Source organism: Gopherus flavomarginatus, chromosome 1, assembly GCF_025201925.1.
Source record: "Gopherus flavomarginatus isolate rGopFla2 chromosome 1, rGopFla2.mat.asm, whole genome shotgun sequence".
Taxonomy (NCBI): domain Eukaryota; kingdom Metazoa; phylum Chordata; order Testudines; family Testudinidae; genus Gopherus; species Gopherus flavomarginatus.
Window position 1 is genome coordinate 292,703,671 of NC_066617.1, and position 16,373 is coordinate 292,720,043.

The 16,373-nt window shown below is 39.5% G+C and overlaps 1 protein-coding gene across 4 annotated transcripts in view; it reads left to right on the forward strand.

The window, feature by feature from the left end:
* Positions 1-16,373, forward strand: part of KLF12 (KLF transcription factor 12) — a 367,145-nt gene that overhangs the window by 336,027 nt on the left and 14,745 nt on the right. For all 4 annotated transcript variants that reach the window (XM_050950134.1, XM_050950124.1, XM_050950116.1 and 1 more), the window contains one exon: positions 4,477-4,634. In XM_050950134.1, the coding sequence (XP_050806091.1) occupies positions 4,477-4,634 (158 nt within the window). The remainder of the gene's footprint in view (positions 1-4,476; positions 4,635-16,373) is intronic.

Consider the following 16,373-nt stretch of genomic DNA (forward strand, 5'->3'; position numbering starts at 1 on the left):
TTGCAGCTGAATGTTTAGTGTGCACTACAGTACTTTTAAACATTACTCTAAATGAGAGCATGCTAAGAAAAATAAATCAGAGGGGTAGAAAAATACTTTTGTTTTCAGGGGGCCAAATTTTTACTATATGTGAAGTTTTGTTGGAAAGGAGCATATTTTCAGACCTGGAAGCGCACTTCAGTTCACCCTGCAGGAAAAACCAGTGGATGCCTATATCTGTCTGTAATCCTCGAAGCACAGAAAGAAAAAGGGTTTTTCATCTTTGGAGCAATATGCATGGTATGCCCACAGGCCAACTCCATCAGTGCTGAATTCACAAACCAGCAAAAACACTACATCCTCACGGGCAGAACTTTTTCAGAAACAAGCTAGAATAAATCAGCATGTATGGTGGGGCCACTTTTTCTTCTCTCTCTGGGCTGTCCCTTTGGTGAAGTCATGAGAATAGAACAGCTGCGAGTTCCAGTTATGGCTGAGCCACAGCAGGAGGGAGACAGAGAACCATAGCAGGGGGAGGACAGGGCCTCCAGTCCTGTCATGCTGAGTTAGTCTGCTCTGGAGGTGTCACTCACCACTGGTCCCAAAGGCTAAGATTTAAAAAACAAAAAACTGAAAATTAGGATTTTAAATCTATATTTAGATAGTTAAGTACGTGGCCTGATTTTCATAAATGCTAAGCACCCATAAGCAGCTATGTCTCTTAGGCCCTTGTATCACTTTGAACTAGGAAAGTATTCCAGAGACCCAAGGATTCTCTTCAACTGCACATTCTCAGTTTCTGTAATTTATAATCCTAAATGCAGGCATATTATGTCAGAATGTTCTGCTTGTATTTCATGTGTGCACTTTTGTGCACATACAAGGGAGAATTTGGCTGAGAAGGTGTACATTTTTCAAAAATTACTAATTCTTGTTGCTAAATTCATGTGTCATTCCTTCTACGTAGCACCCAGAAACATGCTATAATACAGTAATAAATTTCTCATTTTATAATTGTTTCCTTTTGTCAACAATGAGAAGATTTAAAACCATTTCCTTTCCTCTAAAAAGCAGCACAGTGTTTAATAGTTGAATCCCCACATGCTCACTCACCAGCATGGGATCTGTGATATCTGTCTGTCTACCTATATATATTTTGTTGTGTGAGAGAGAAGGTAAAAACATTGTAGAAAAGACCTTGTTGAGGAAAAGCTATGTTGAAGAGATGGGTTTTACATTTGGTTCTGAATGTGATGAGGCCTTTGACTATATAGTGAATTCCACAGTGTAGGTCCAACTCCTATGAATCGTATTTCCAACCAGCTAAGTTCTGCCTATTTAAAAAGAAAACTGAAGACCACATACAGAAACTAACTACTGTAAGATTAAGCCTGTCCTTAATAGTCTGAGGTTGTCTGTTGGTGCATGGACCAAAAGCAGAAGTGTTTTTCAGTGTATGCAAATAGTGGGAAGCAAAACACATGGGAGTTAAAATAGGTGCCTTGGCCGCAAAGAAAAGATAATATTGCACTAGCTGTGCTGTTCTAATGCCTGTTGTAATGAGAGCCAAAGAGCATGGGCCATTCTAGAGGACTAGAAGGCCATCTGCTGGTTGAGTCTAAATTTTCACTATATTGCAAAGGTCTTTTTTTGCCTCTAGTAAGAGAGAGAGATTCAGCCTTCTGGACATGGATTTTAGCCACGCAAGTCACTTTGTGGCTGAAGGTTTATAGACTACTCAAAACATTTAAGTCTAAACAATGTTTGATTACGTTTGTTTTACCTTAAGTTTCATTAAGCAATAATTAATATAGTTATTGTTGCTGCTTATCTGAGGAGAGCAGCTCTTCCCTGTGTTAACTTTTACACGTAACACGGCTGTTAATATAATTAATTAAAATTAAGCAAGTGTCAGATTGACATTGGGAGCCAAACTCTGCTCTTAAACAGGGTTGAATATGGAGTAACTCTGTTGGGGTCACACTGGGCAGTCTTACTGCCCAGGCTGGCTCAGCTGGGCTCCTCCCGAATCCATCTGTGGTGGGTTGTATGTGCCCATCCTAGTGTGAAACAGGAAGGTGTTAAATCCCTTCACTGGGTAGAAAGGAGGAAGATGACACTTAAAGACTGACTGACACACTCACAGCTGTACCTTCTAGCAGCCTAACAAGTCACAGCTATCAGTTTTAATCTCCAGGTCTGGCAGCTCAGGTAAGGATCACTTTTCTCCTTGTTGCCTGGGAAAGGTGTTTAACCCCTTCCTGGTTCACACATACTCTCCATTCTAAGCCATCACAGTTACCAACAAACTGTTGTACTGATGCATCTGTTTTGGGGAAGAGAGTCATGACTGGCACATTTTTAGAATATGGCACAGTTTTCAAACTTTAGAAAAAAAGTCATTTTACGTGACTACAAAATCTTAGTTTTTTTAAAAAATTGAATCTGTTATATAGAATAAAAATATACCTCTTACATGAATACCCAGTTGGCTTCCTTCTCCAACAGGGCTTCCTTAGATGATGTGTTACCCCTAAACTATGCTTTCCCTGGAGCATCAGAGCTGAGCAGAGCCAGGCTGTGAGACCTTTATGGCCCTAAAAAGAGGTTTTGAATAGGTTACTTTGTAATTTCTTCATTTGCTGGTTAGTGGGATGTTGTATACAACTTGCTCAAGTAAACAGAATGTTGTGTTGTCCATTCACCTCTAAGGGTCTGATTCAAAGCACATTTACAGCTGAATTTAAGATTAATACAGGAATGGCTTCTATCAGAGGAGCCTCAATAATGTGACCATATGCTGTCTTCGACTGTTACTTTGGTACCTCCATATTTTGGGTCTTATGGTGAACAATGGTCATTACTCTGAGGTTCTTCTTATAGTAAATTGAGCCAATTCCTGCCACAGCACTGCAGGATCTGCCTCTCTATGAGTTGCAATAACTTATACCACCAAGTAAGTGAAGGACAGAGGAAGGTCACCTCCCATTGGGAGGGTAGTTCATAGCTGTATTATATGGCTTTTGGGTTGGTTAGTGGATTATTTAGTCCATGTTGCTGAAGTAAATAGAATGGTTTGGATTGATACTTGTGATTCAGTCTTAGCATTATTTTGACACCCTCACCTGAGTGTGCTCAACAGGCTGACAATATTTGTTATTTATGTGTGATTCCGTACTAACACAAAAAGGCAATACACTGTGACTGCATCACTTCTCAACTGCTGTTTCTAGCTTTGGATGTGTGGGCCTGATTCTTAGCCCATTAAAGTTACTGAGTATTTCAATGAGGTACCAGGATCAGGTCCTCTGCCACAGTTGCAATACTGTTTCACTTTCTTTCTCCTCTATATGAATTTTGCTATAAAGGCAGGGCAGCTTGTAGCAGTGAGGTCACTGGTCTGCACGTGACGTAACAAATAACTTAATGGTACCTGCTGATTATGCTTGCCCCTCATTTTTCTCACTGTTAGACATCACAGTTGTATAATGGGCTTGATCCTCCTTCTGTCGACCAGACATTTAAACAAGCTGTACTATCTGCAACTTGAATGCTTCATTCAAGATCAAGATTTTCTGGTCTTGTGGCTTTTGCTCAGAGTTTCTTCTGTACGTACAATGTTTAGGGTTTAGGAGTTTGTGTTTGATTGGGTTTGTTTTTGTTTTTTACACATTCAGCTTTTATCTTTGCTGGTGGGAATTTTTTTTAAATAATTTCTGGAGTAGTATGATTTATCTCCATGAATCACATAGCCCAACTCTCTAATCTGCTGCAGATACCAAAATGCAATTCCTAAACCATTTGCTTGTCAGCTAAATTTGTTTCTCTTCATGTCACATAATCTAGTAACTGATGGACAGTATTCTCCTAGGAATTGTTTTCTAGTTACTTGGTTTTGATTTCAAGGACTCTGTCCATTTTCCCTCTATGGCTACAGGTCACATACACACTGGTAAACTCTAAATTATGATAATGCTTAAAAAATAATATTTACACAAAAAGAACTCTATAGTTCAGGCCTCTATGGCTTTAAAACTGGTAAAATCCCAGTTTGGGGCAGCCATAAAAGCATGATCATGGACTGAAAACTTTTATGCATAGTTTTAACCCAGACTGTTTACAGCCAAATTTCTAAACCCCCTAAAAATGCTTTGTTTCGGAAGTGCTAGTATCACCACAACTGTCGAAATAAAAATTATACTTGTTCTGTATATTGTAACAAGATTTTCAAAAGTAGTGTTAACGGTTCTCTGGTGGAGAGTGACTACAGATCACAACAATTCCTATTTTAGTACTTTAGTTTCCTTAAGGTCCAAAATATTCTTGCTGGTTTCTTTTTATAAATGAATTTGTTTTCCTTTTCTATGACCTGTAATTACATGTCAGTAACACACCAAGTTGAATACCAAACTATTGTATTCCGTGATTTCATAAGTTTGTGTCCAAGTTGCATGATATTCCTTTGTCTTAACTTTTTGCTTCTGTTATATTTTGCAGTTCAATTTCACCATTCAATATTGAGAGCACAAGGCGCCAGAGAAGGTCTGAGTCCCCAGACTCCAGGAAGCGGCGCATCCATAGGTGTGATTTTGAAGGATGCAACAAAGTATACACAAAAAGTTCTCATCTGAAGGCTCACCGGCGGACACACACAGGTAGTACTTTTCTGAGAATATAATAATAATGCTTAGTACTTATACAGCATTTTATATCCTCAAAACTCTTTACAGAGAGCAACTGTTCCTCATGACAGCATTGTGAGGGGAGATACAGTACCAGTAAGTGAATGTACTAGGTTGAAGTAAGTGAATGTTATAATTTTACAGACTAGTACACTCAGAAACAGCTTGTTGAAGTGGCCGGAGAAAGAAACAGAGGGGAAGTGTTGACTGTTGAATAGGGCATTAGGCTAGGAGTCAAGAGACCTGGTTTCTGTTCCCAGCAGGCAAGCAATTCTGCCTTTGTTTCATAGATAGATTATTAGGGTTGGAAGGGACCTCAGGAGATCATCTAGTCTAACCCCCTGCTCAAAGCAGGACCAATCCCCAAATCCATAAATGGCCCCCTCAAGGCTTGAACTCACAACCCTGGGTTTAGTAGGCCAATGCTCAAACCACTGAGCTCAGCTCTTTGGAGTTTTTCTGTCTCTTCAGATTATAGGCTCTTGGGAGTAGGGAGCGTCTCTTATTCTGTGTTTGTACAGTGAGGCATTAATGTCAGTTGAGGGTTGTAGGCGCTATTTTAATACAGATAAAACATAATATAGTAACAATAATAACGAAATGACTTTGGAAAGGCCATGGGTAGTCAGTGTCAAAGCTGAGTGTTGTAATACTAAAGAACTCGGGATATAATTTTTTCAGCAACATTTTTAGTGTCTTATAACTTCAGATCTAAGCATTAAAAGGAAGCTGACTGCCAAAGCGTCTGCTCTTTTCTGTTTAATCTCTCAATGTGTCTAGGGTCTTATATGCTGCCCATCACTGTGATATCTGAGTATTTCCCAAATATTAATGAATATGCTCTCACCACACCCACAGGATTTAGCGAAGTAATAGTCCTATCCCAGTTTTACAGATGAGGAACTGAAACACAAGAAGCCTGTTGCAGAACCCAGGACTGGGACCATAGCTTCTAGGTCTCTTCACCACAAGACAATTCTTACGCTCTAACTGAAAGCATAAACATTACAAAGTTAGTATAACTACTTAAATTAGCAGTAAATAGAACTTCTTAGTTAGAACTTAGGCACAGTTCACAATCCCATGATCAGACGACTAGACCACGCCCACTTTCAGTACTTATATTTCTTTCAGTTCATCTTGTGACAGATGCAGCTAGTTGGGAAATGGAAAGTTATGATCTAATGATAAGATGACACTGCCTCACACTTTTGTGTGAATTTAGACGTGCTATATCTGGCACAAGCTATCTCAGCATTTGTATGTGTTGGAAAAGTTTATCCTGGAAAAGAATAACAAGTTTCCATCTTCTAGATAAAATCTGGGGACCAGTTCAAGCTTGTTAGAGAAGTGAAGTCATTAACACATCTGCATCAGTTTTCCCAGCAGGTCTATTTGGCTTTTGTTGAAAGCAATACTGAATCCATCTTCATCCTTATCCTCCCTACAAAAATATACTTCTTAAGGAAAGAGTCCCCTCCCAAAATGGAAGAAAAGCTCCAGTGGCCTGTTAATTGTAGTCAGGTTTTCTTCTGGCAGGCTGCACTCTTCTCAGCTTCCTATAACTGCCCATCCCTAGCACCATTCCTTATAGGTTGTTTGACTGTTTTTCCTCTCAGTTTACTCTTGTTTGCTGTCCTCTCTTAATTCTGCCCTCCCCCCCCCACACACACACACACATACACACACACTCTGATCCCTCTTCAATCTGCATCCAAGCTGATGGAGGTGGCCAGCACCTCTGAAAGTCAGGCTGCTCACATATTTAGGGACCTAAAGTTAGGCCCCCAAGTTTGAAAATGGCATTAGTATCTAGAATTACTTTACAGGGGCATTTAGGGAGTAATGGAGTCTTTGTACCTATATCAAATGACAACTGCTTTGAGTATCTTGTAGTGATGTTTTTTGTTGGTTTGTTCCTTCTGAAAATATCTCAAAGAAAAGTACCACAAAAAAGCTCACAGCTTGTACACAATTTGACTGCTTTATACAGTCATGCTTCCATCTCTGCTTCTATTTACACAATAAAAATTAAACAGAAAGGAGGTGAGTGTCAAATTTAGGCAACTCGCTGATCAGATAAGAAATTCTGTAATGTGTTGTCAAAACTGAACATGTTTACAAAACACATTTCTGGTCTCTGTGAGAAGCTCACAGTCTTCCTTAAATACAGCATTGACTGTGAATTTACAGTAGGTATTAATCTCATCTTGCATGTTTATCTGAGTCTTTACCTTTGCCTCAGGCAAGCTGAGTCAATTATTTATGTATGACCCATAGTAATTAGTGTGCAGTATTGGACAAGTATAAATGAATTATGACAGCCATGCACACAAGGGTGAGGAAGTTCTTTCTGACAAAAGATCACAGAAACTTGGCATTGCATAATTTTAATTTTTCACGGAGTATGCTGTTGCACCATTTGATCTTACTGCAAATAATTTAACTGAGCAGAATTGGTGTGAAAGCTCCTTAATATTTACTTGTACACTTGATGTATATTTACAGCAAATTAAATAGATACACAATTATTTTGATATAGTAAACTTTTAAAAATATTTTATTAAGAAATGTTGACATTAAACAATAGTTCTTTTAAATTTAATTTTTAAAAAAGAATTGTAGACAGTAATATCATATCATCTTTTTGCTGTGTGACCTGGATACTTGAAGATACTATCAGTAGCAAGTACTGTTCACCAATGTTACTTCAAATGCTAGTGTAAACAATGAACTCTCATTTGTGGCTATTGAATCCACTAGGTGGTGAGCTTGAATAACAAATTATTTCTGCAATTAAAAAACCAGAAAACATTCAAACAGATCTCTCTATTAAATTAGAACATTTCATAAGTCACAACTACCAGCTATGAATTTTATCTTTTCAGTATCAGGTTTTTGTTGTTATTTTGCCAAATCATTTAAAAAGGTTGGAAAATATCAGGTGTGATGGAAACCTGAGAGGCTTACAGTGACCATGTGCTCAGATTTATCATCTCCCTTAAGAAGAAGAAACTAGGAGAAATCAGATGACTTGTGTTTTCTCAGGCTAGTTTCTGTCTCACTGAACTCACAGTAAACTGCTAATATGTGACTCTTCAAATGAGTAATCTTTATAGATCAGAAGGGTGAAAGCACTCTACTGTATTCATACCCAAAGTATGCATTCATTGCATTCTGCCTGCGTACTTGTATGGTCCTAATCCGTGCAATAACTGAGCGTCATCATTCATACCACTGTGAAATTTAATCGCATAAGGTTGTGGAGGGTGCTTAACTGGGTAGTGATGGTAGTGGTATTTTATTAGAACCTCCTAAGGAGGCAAATATCTGGAGTTATAAAGTAACTTGGTATGGGGAAGAGGGGAGTCATTAATTTTAAAAATGTTTCAATAGGTCCTACAGAATTAAGTTTACTTTAGTTCTTCAAAGTCTTCCACAGAGTTGGTTAGACATTTCAAAATTAGAAATGTTGATGAAATTTTCCATCAACATTTCAGGAAAATTTTGCTTCATTTTTCAGTCAGCGCTAGTTTTTCTCTGTAACTAGAATTGGGCGCAAATGTCAAATATTACAAATTTTTGACCAAAAAAATTGTGTGTGAGGGGGGAATTGTACAAAATGTTTCACTTTCATGTGAGTATGTTCTGTAGAAGGATGGAAATTTTGAAATTTCAGAGAAAAGCAGGAAAATATTGCAAAAATGTTCAGAGCTTATCATCCATTTTCACATTTTTTCAAAACAGCTCTAACTATAATCTAGCTCAGGGACTGGCAACCTTTGGCACGCGGCCCATCAGGGAAAGCCACTGGCGGGCTGGGACGGTTTGTTTACCTGCAGCACCTGCAGGTTCAGCCAGTTGCAGCTCCCACTGGCCACGGTTCACCATCCCAGGCCAATGGGGCTGTAGAAAGTGGCGGCCAGCACATCCCTCAGCCCATGCCGCTTCCCGCAGCCCCCATTGACCTGGGTCGGTGAACCGTGGCCTGTGGGAGCTGCAATCCGCCAGATGCTGCAGGTAAACAAACCGTCCCGAAAACCAGACACCTGGTCACCCTATGAGGCACCTTGCTACCACTGGCCCTTAGTGCAAGGAAGGCCTGTCTGTATCTGCTGTGGGTCAGTTCCCTGACTCCACCTGTCCCGGGCAACACAAGCACTCCACTCTAGGCCTGTGCAGGCCCCACTCTCTCTATACAGATTAGCAATAGGCACTCTCCAGACCCTGAGCCCTCTGGCTGTTGACCTGGAGTGTCCAGCCTCAAGTCTACTGGACACAGCTTTGCTGCTTACAAAGAAGCAGTACACTCAGCTTACCAGTTTCACATCAGATCACCATTCTGCTTGACACACAGTACTTAGATATGTTTACAGTGAAGCAAGTAAAAGTTTATTTAACCAAATTTTTAGAGAGACAAGTGAGAGCAAGTAGAAGTATTGAAAGCAAATGGTTACATATAAACTAAAATCATAACACAGATTCTAAAACCTAGACTTACTTAACTAGCTGCTTTCCTATTTTATAGAGCCCTGCTTATCCAAAGTTCTTCCAACAGTTTACAGCCAGGCTTGGCTGTGATTCATTTATGAGACATTCATGTCAGCTTGCCTCCTTGATGAAAGATCCTGGGTGTCTTTGCATCACCAGATATATCAGAACAATCCATTGTCCTTATTCATAAGCAAGACATCCCCCTGCTGGTTCTTTTTTTTATGAGTACTTCTTTCTTGTAGATTTCAGTCTTTTAACCAGCAGCTGGCTCAGTATGCAAATAAGCCTACATTGTGGGGAACATAATAGACAATGTCCAGAGAAGTAGATAAGTGTCTGTTACCCCCTGCTTGAAAGGAACCTGTCCAAGGTATGTCACCTCCTGGTTACCTGCCTTAAGACCGTAATTTTCAGTACAGACAAATAAATATTAAATATTATCAGTACATACCTTTCACAATGACTGTGATGAGCAGTAGACTACTCCAGGCAGAGATCTCACATGCCACCTTTTCATGAATGATTATACATATATCAGACGCAGGGGACCCCTGTAAAATCCTATGCACCTTCTGTGCCCTCTGCCAGTTGTCATCAAGAAGTCTCTGGGTCAGAGACACTGTGCTCATCATTTTTGCCGGCTTTTCAGGTAAATCTTATAGTTCTCTGGTGGGGCAATTTTCAGTTTACACTAGTTAATATTTAACTTTACAGACTTTTTATTTTTTAATTTTTCATTAATATAATAGCAATGAGCAATAAGGTCAGATAGGTGTCTGAACTTGGGAGGGTGGGAGTGAGGGCGTGTCATTGATCAATAGCATCCCTCAGATGTCAAAGTAAATACCTATAGCCTTAGACATAATAAAGGCCATTTTCAGCATTGGGCTCTTCACCAGTGTTATGTGGAGACACTAAACTTTTCAGCTATGCATTTGTGTACCTGAAAAAGGGCCAGTATTTCCTGTGACAGAAGTTGTTCCTTTTCAGCTGGTTTGAAATGCCAACCAAGTAGAGAGAGGGCTAGTGAATACATGGGTGTTTTGTTTAGTCTGTGCTTTTTCAAACTTTGCATTCCTCTCACTCACTGTTGCTCCATATATTATTTTAATATGAAAGGACACCTGTCATTAGTCTTTGTTCAGATTTTTCTTTCAGCATTTCAGAGCAGACTTAAGAAATAGGAGATACCAAAAAAGTTATTTTTGCTCTGTAGGTTTTAAAACTCCATTTACTACATGGTTTTGTTTTTGTTTTTGTTTTGTTTTTTTTGTTGTTTTTTTTTTAAGAATTGTTTAATACCTTTTGCCAACTGTACATTACAGAAATTTATTTATTGGCTTGTAATCCTTCTTTAGACAAATATTAAGAGGAAACATTATCCTTTAGATAATCTGTTTGGATTTGGTTTTCGTTTTGTAGCGTTTTGGCCTAGTGTAAAATTAACACACCTCTTTTCCCACTTAGCTCCAGTCCTGCAGCTCTTCATGTGAATATACCAATGGGTTAAAGGGCTGCAGGCCCATATCCTGGGCTAGAAAACTGGAAATTTAAATAAACAAAACCAATTTATAAATTACTATATTTTAAATAAAATAGGAAGTTATATTTGTCTTGGGTGTCACTTTTATTTTTTAAGATAGACTTTCTAAAACTTAGTGCCAGATTCAATATACAGTAGAGCTTACCACTGTGGAAACAAGTGCATATCATGGAAGTCCTCATTTCTGGGCTTATGGTTCTTTCCGCAGGCTGCTGCAGCATGGAAGATAGCCATATTCTTTTATTGAACTGGGCTCTTAGAGCCTGATCCTGTTCCTACTGGAGTCATTGGCTTCAATGTCATAGGATAAGGCCCATAATATTTAAAAATTAGGCATCAGATAGCTCATGAAATTTACAATGGACTACGGGAAATGACTTCTACCGCATCCCGGGTAGATAGTACCTACTAGCCACATAGAGTACATCTACACTGCAATAAAAGACTCACATCACAGCCATGGCTGGCCCAGGTCAGCTGACTTGGACTGTTAGGATTCAGGCTGCTGGCTATGAAATTGCAGTGTAAATATTCAGGCTTGGGCTGGAACTCTGGCTTTGCGACACGCCCCCCCCACAAGGGTCTCAGAACCTGGGCTCAGCCCAAGTCTGAACCTCTACACTGCAGCTTTATAGCCCTGCAGCCTGAGCCATGTGAGTCTGAGTCAGCTGACCCAGGTCAGCACTAGGTCTTTTACTGACGTGTAGACATACCCATAGTAGCCTGGGTGTAATGAGATGGATCCTCTTGAGTCCAGTTCCTCATGGGCAGGAGTCCACATCACAAAAACCTTGTACTTACAGTTTTCATAATACAGCCTCTCTGCAAACAATGATTTCATTAATCTGAAGCTGTTTGTGAGCACTAAATTCACCTTAAGCACACACAAAGCAAGGGAATAATTACTCTGCACTGTAAGTCTGATACAGTGCCAACATGGAACAGTGCCCACACTTACTCCAAAGCACTTTGTTGGGAATGATGTAGGAAAGTGAGTCTAGTTTTAGCTGTGATTGCTCTTGTCTCTAGGTTATGAAAAATATTTGCAGCAATGCCCCTTGACTTTGTAAATATGAGATGCAGAGGGGTTTTGTCTGTGCGTGGCACAAGGGAATACTGATTTTTGTTATGTAGAATAAAATCTTCTCTAATTTATCACTTAATATTTTACCTTCCAGAACTTTAGTACTTATAAATTCTCACAGCCAGATTGTAGTACAGGATGCACAGCCACGTAGCAGCATAAAGGACAGTAAAACCCCTCCACCCTTACACACACCCATGGGTATGTCTACACTGCAATGAAACACTTGCTGCTGGCACATGTCTGCTGATTCTGGCTCGCTGGGCTTGGACTACAGGGCTGTTTAATTGTGATGTAGATGTTTGGGCTCCATCTGGAGCCCAGGCTCTGGGACCCCACCCCTCTGGGACCCCACAGTGTACATTAGAGATGCCATGGCTGTCATACAAATGATGGCTGGAGACAAATTCCACACCTCCAGTAGAGGTGCTGAAGAAGCCCAAGACTTGCATAGTACTCAGGAGGAAGTGGACACAAGGATGCTTCTGAATGCTGTATGTGCAGCCTGGCTTTTGGGTCTTTTGGTGTCAAAAGAACCATAGTAATTAGGTCACCTGATAGAGATATTGTGATCCTTGCTGTTCACTACTTTCCAAAAATGGAACACATAGGGAACATGTGGATTGGCACAGGCATCATTACCAGCACAACTGACTAGGGTCGCTTTATATCTGTGTATGCAATTTGTGATGTACTGCAACACACTTCCTGCTGTACACACATTAACAGGATGTGACTGTATCATCCCTTTTTGATATTGGAGGGAGGGGGAGGGAATGTGTGTTTAATGTTGTCAAAGCAACAGGAGCTTACCAGTTCAGAGATCTTGCCAGATTGGGAGAGAGTGATGGACAAACTGCAATTTCTGCAGCAAGGAAGTTGGTAGCCATGCTGTACGACAAGAGTGAGAAAGAAAAGGAGACCCACAGAGGCCGGAATTGCTTGTGTCTCAGTCTAGCCATCAAAAGCGACAAGTGACTGGCCAAACTCCCCCATGTGAGGACAGTTGAAGAACATGTCAAAAGAGCATCATGATGAGCAAAGATCTGAATGTCTTTGCACGTAGGTATACCAGATATTGTATCACCATTACATTATGAATGGCAAAATGTGGATGATGAACTACTTCCTGTGTTCCTTAAGGGCCCAATGGTACCTTAACTTCTACAAGATCATATCTGTGCCTATACAGTAGATGTCACTGCAAATAAACTGTGTCTGTAGTTGGAACAATCTTCCCTGCACGCAGTGTGCATCCAAGGCAATGAAGACTGCGGTAACTCTCGACAGAGATCATAATGATGAACAAGATGATGATAATGTTGACTAGAAATGCCACTAGTGCAGTTACATTTCAATAATACCTGTACAAATTTATTATTAGAGTTTGTTGTTGTGATGCATGGTGGTCACAAAGAAATTCAAGTTCGTGTTTTTAAATAACACATAGGGTCATTAAAATAACAAATGAATGCAAATATTTCAAAGTAGTCATTTTAATGTGTTAATGGTGTCATTGTTTATCCCAATTTTTAAGGTAATGGCACCACTTGACAGCTCCACATTGTTCCTTATCTTAAAGTAGATTTAATAAGCTTTCAAATGATATATGATTTGCATAGGTGTAGAGAGAGTACATTTAGTCATTCAAATTGGTGGTATCTGCCACTGGCCTATTTAATGAGACTGTCAACAACTTGGGATAGCGCCCATCTCATTCTTCTGTGTTTGTACAGCACCTAACACAATGGGGCCCTGGTCCATGACTAGAGTTCCTAGGTGCTTCCACAACGTATATAATAAGTATTGTAGGTTAGTATCTTGAAGAGACTTGCCTGGCAGGGATCGGATCCAGCAAATACTACTGGGAGTATTGCAAGATCAAGCCCTTGTACATTTTACAAGATTGCATTTATTGCCGGGCAGAAGTACCACTTCCATTCTCTAAACACCTTGAATTCTCTGGAAAAGTGTATTTCCTTCTGAAGAACTTTTAAAATCTTTATAACTTTATTTTTACCTTTGATTTAATTATTATCGTCATTCACATTAGTGTTTACTATATGTTAAGCACCAGCAATGTGATTGGCACTGTGCAGTAGGTAAAAGATAAAGAAACCCTGTCCCAAAGAATTAAGTCTGTCTTTCTTAGAGTATTATATAGATCCTGTCAACATAGTGAGTCACAAACCTGAAGAGTCAAAGTAAAGCAGTGATGGTGCAGGGTTTTAGCTTTGGTTTTATGGTGGAGGGGACACAGTGGATATGATCATAAGCAGGAGCCATGCTAATGGCTAGGGCAGAGTAGTGCAGGTGAGAGCAAGAGCTCTATGTAGAGGGAACATGTAAAGATAAGGAAACAAAGTCAAAAGTAGTTGACTTTGAATTGAATTATCAGTGACAGAATATAAATAATAGCATTAAGAATTGTCAAAAGCATCATGAAATTCCCTCTGTTCTATTGGATGTAAATTTTATTCTTTTTTTAAATTGGGGAAACTGTTTTATCCCAATTTGCACATGGAGAAACTGATTCCCTTCCCCAAGGTCACACACTGGGTTAGTGTCAAAACGAGGAATAGAATCCCGAATACTAAGTTGTATACCCCAACCCGATTACACTAGATTATGCTCCGCCTCAGTTCTTATAATTTAGTTTCCCAAACTTGCTTAGCTAATATAAAACTCGCCCCTTGTCCAAAAGAGATGTTGTTGTCATGCTGTCTGGAGTGGCTCACAACTGTAAGTGCCTACCTCAGGGCAGACTGTCAGAAACAGGGCAGACACTCCAAACTGGTGGTGTGTTCTGTAATTAGATTACACCAAGCCAGTAACAAATGTGAACTCCCAAATCACTGTGTCCTACCATGAAGTCACAGACAGTCCCCTTGGACTCTCCAGTCTATTTTAACGCCAGGACAAACTGGATTTCATGATTAATAGTTATTTATTGTAAAATCACACAATGGTCACATGCATCTGACAAAGTGGGTATTCACCCACGAAAGCTCGTGCTCCAAAACGTCTGTTAGTCTATAAGGTGCCACAGGATTCTTTGCTGCTTTTACAGATCCAGACTAACACGGCTACCTCTCTGATACTTGACACAATGGTGAAGTTGCTTCAAGTCACAGGATACCAGACACTTAACCCAGATCAATTGGTACCCTAGATTTTACACTAAACAAATTTAAAACGCCTGTAGCCAATCCTGTAATAAACTATCTAGTTTTATTGACTAGGAAAAAGAAATAAGAGTTATTTACAGATTAAAGCAAGCAAACATATACACACAAATGAGTTATCATCTATATCCTAAGGGTGACAGAGTTTTTGTAATCCATCAATTCAAACTGTTTTTCCGGCTGCAGTTTGGTATCTCTGGCCTTGTCACAGAGCTCAAACAGCCAAAAAGAGAGAGATGAAAAATTTCCCTGTGTCTTTGTTTTGTTTCCTTCATTCAGCTTCCAAGTCCATGGGACAAGCGTCCTTGCACGTAACATTTCCCAGGTGTGATAGGGCCATTAACCAGTCCTTTATATTGCAATGTTCCTTGATGGCCTATGTGATTTTGTTAGTCCTTCTCGATCGGAGGAGGAGACATTCCTGTACCTAGGTTCACAAGTTCAGAGCAAACATTTTCAAAGTTATAAAGCAAAACTTACATATTTTCTGATAGCACAGAATACAGACATTACAAATTAGATTAATGCATGGAGCAACTTGCAAGCATTTCATAGAGTCTAGACATTAAATACATTCTTAGAAGGCTAATACCTATTTTGAGCAAAACTAATGTAAGGTGAACTGGTCTGGTCTCCAGCTACGAGTTTGTTAGTTCTTAGCTAATGCCTGCAGTCTTGGCAAGAGCTAGCATCAGGCCTGCCAGTATCACAGCTATATTTGCATATCTTACTAGTACCAAGACATAAAAGTCAAATTCAGTAACTTCACCAAAGACATATAGTAAATCAGGAGCTCAGACCAAGTACATAGATTCTAAAGTTGTCTTCGAAAACATTTCCTTAAAATGTATTAAATCTTAGTGCTGCAATGATATTCTGGGTTTTGTAGAGTGAGTGAGTAAGATCTTTAAGTCTAATTCTGCCATTCACTCTTTCTGGGGCTTTGAGAAAGTCACTTAAGCTCTCTGCCTCAGTTTCCTTATCTGCAAAATAAAGATAATAATACTGACCTCCCAGCGCTGTGGTGAAGCCTGATTATTGTAAAACAATAATCATTTTTTAGAATAGGTTTATAAAGAACTTAGAAGAGGGAAAATGCTTTAAGTGCTGTTGTTTTTCATTAAAAATTCTAAACTATTTGACACTGCTGTTTAAAATTAATTTGAATAAAACTTAAAATGACATCATTTTTTTGCCTTTATACTGCTTCTACAATCTGTTGTCTTCCTCTGGGAGAACCTAAGGCTGCTAATTATACAATGGCCATTTTATTGTAAAGAGATTCTTGAACTGTTCAAACACTTTGCATTTGTTGGGTTCACTCCCAAAAGTAGTCATCTACTGTCGCCATCTGTTTGTAACGCCCAGCCCAACTGCTGTGTCAGTGTGGGTGTGGTGGGACTGTA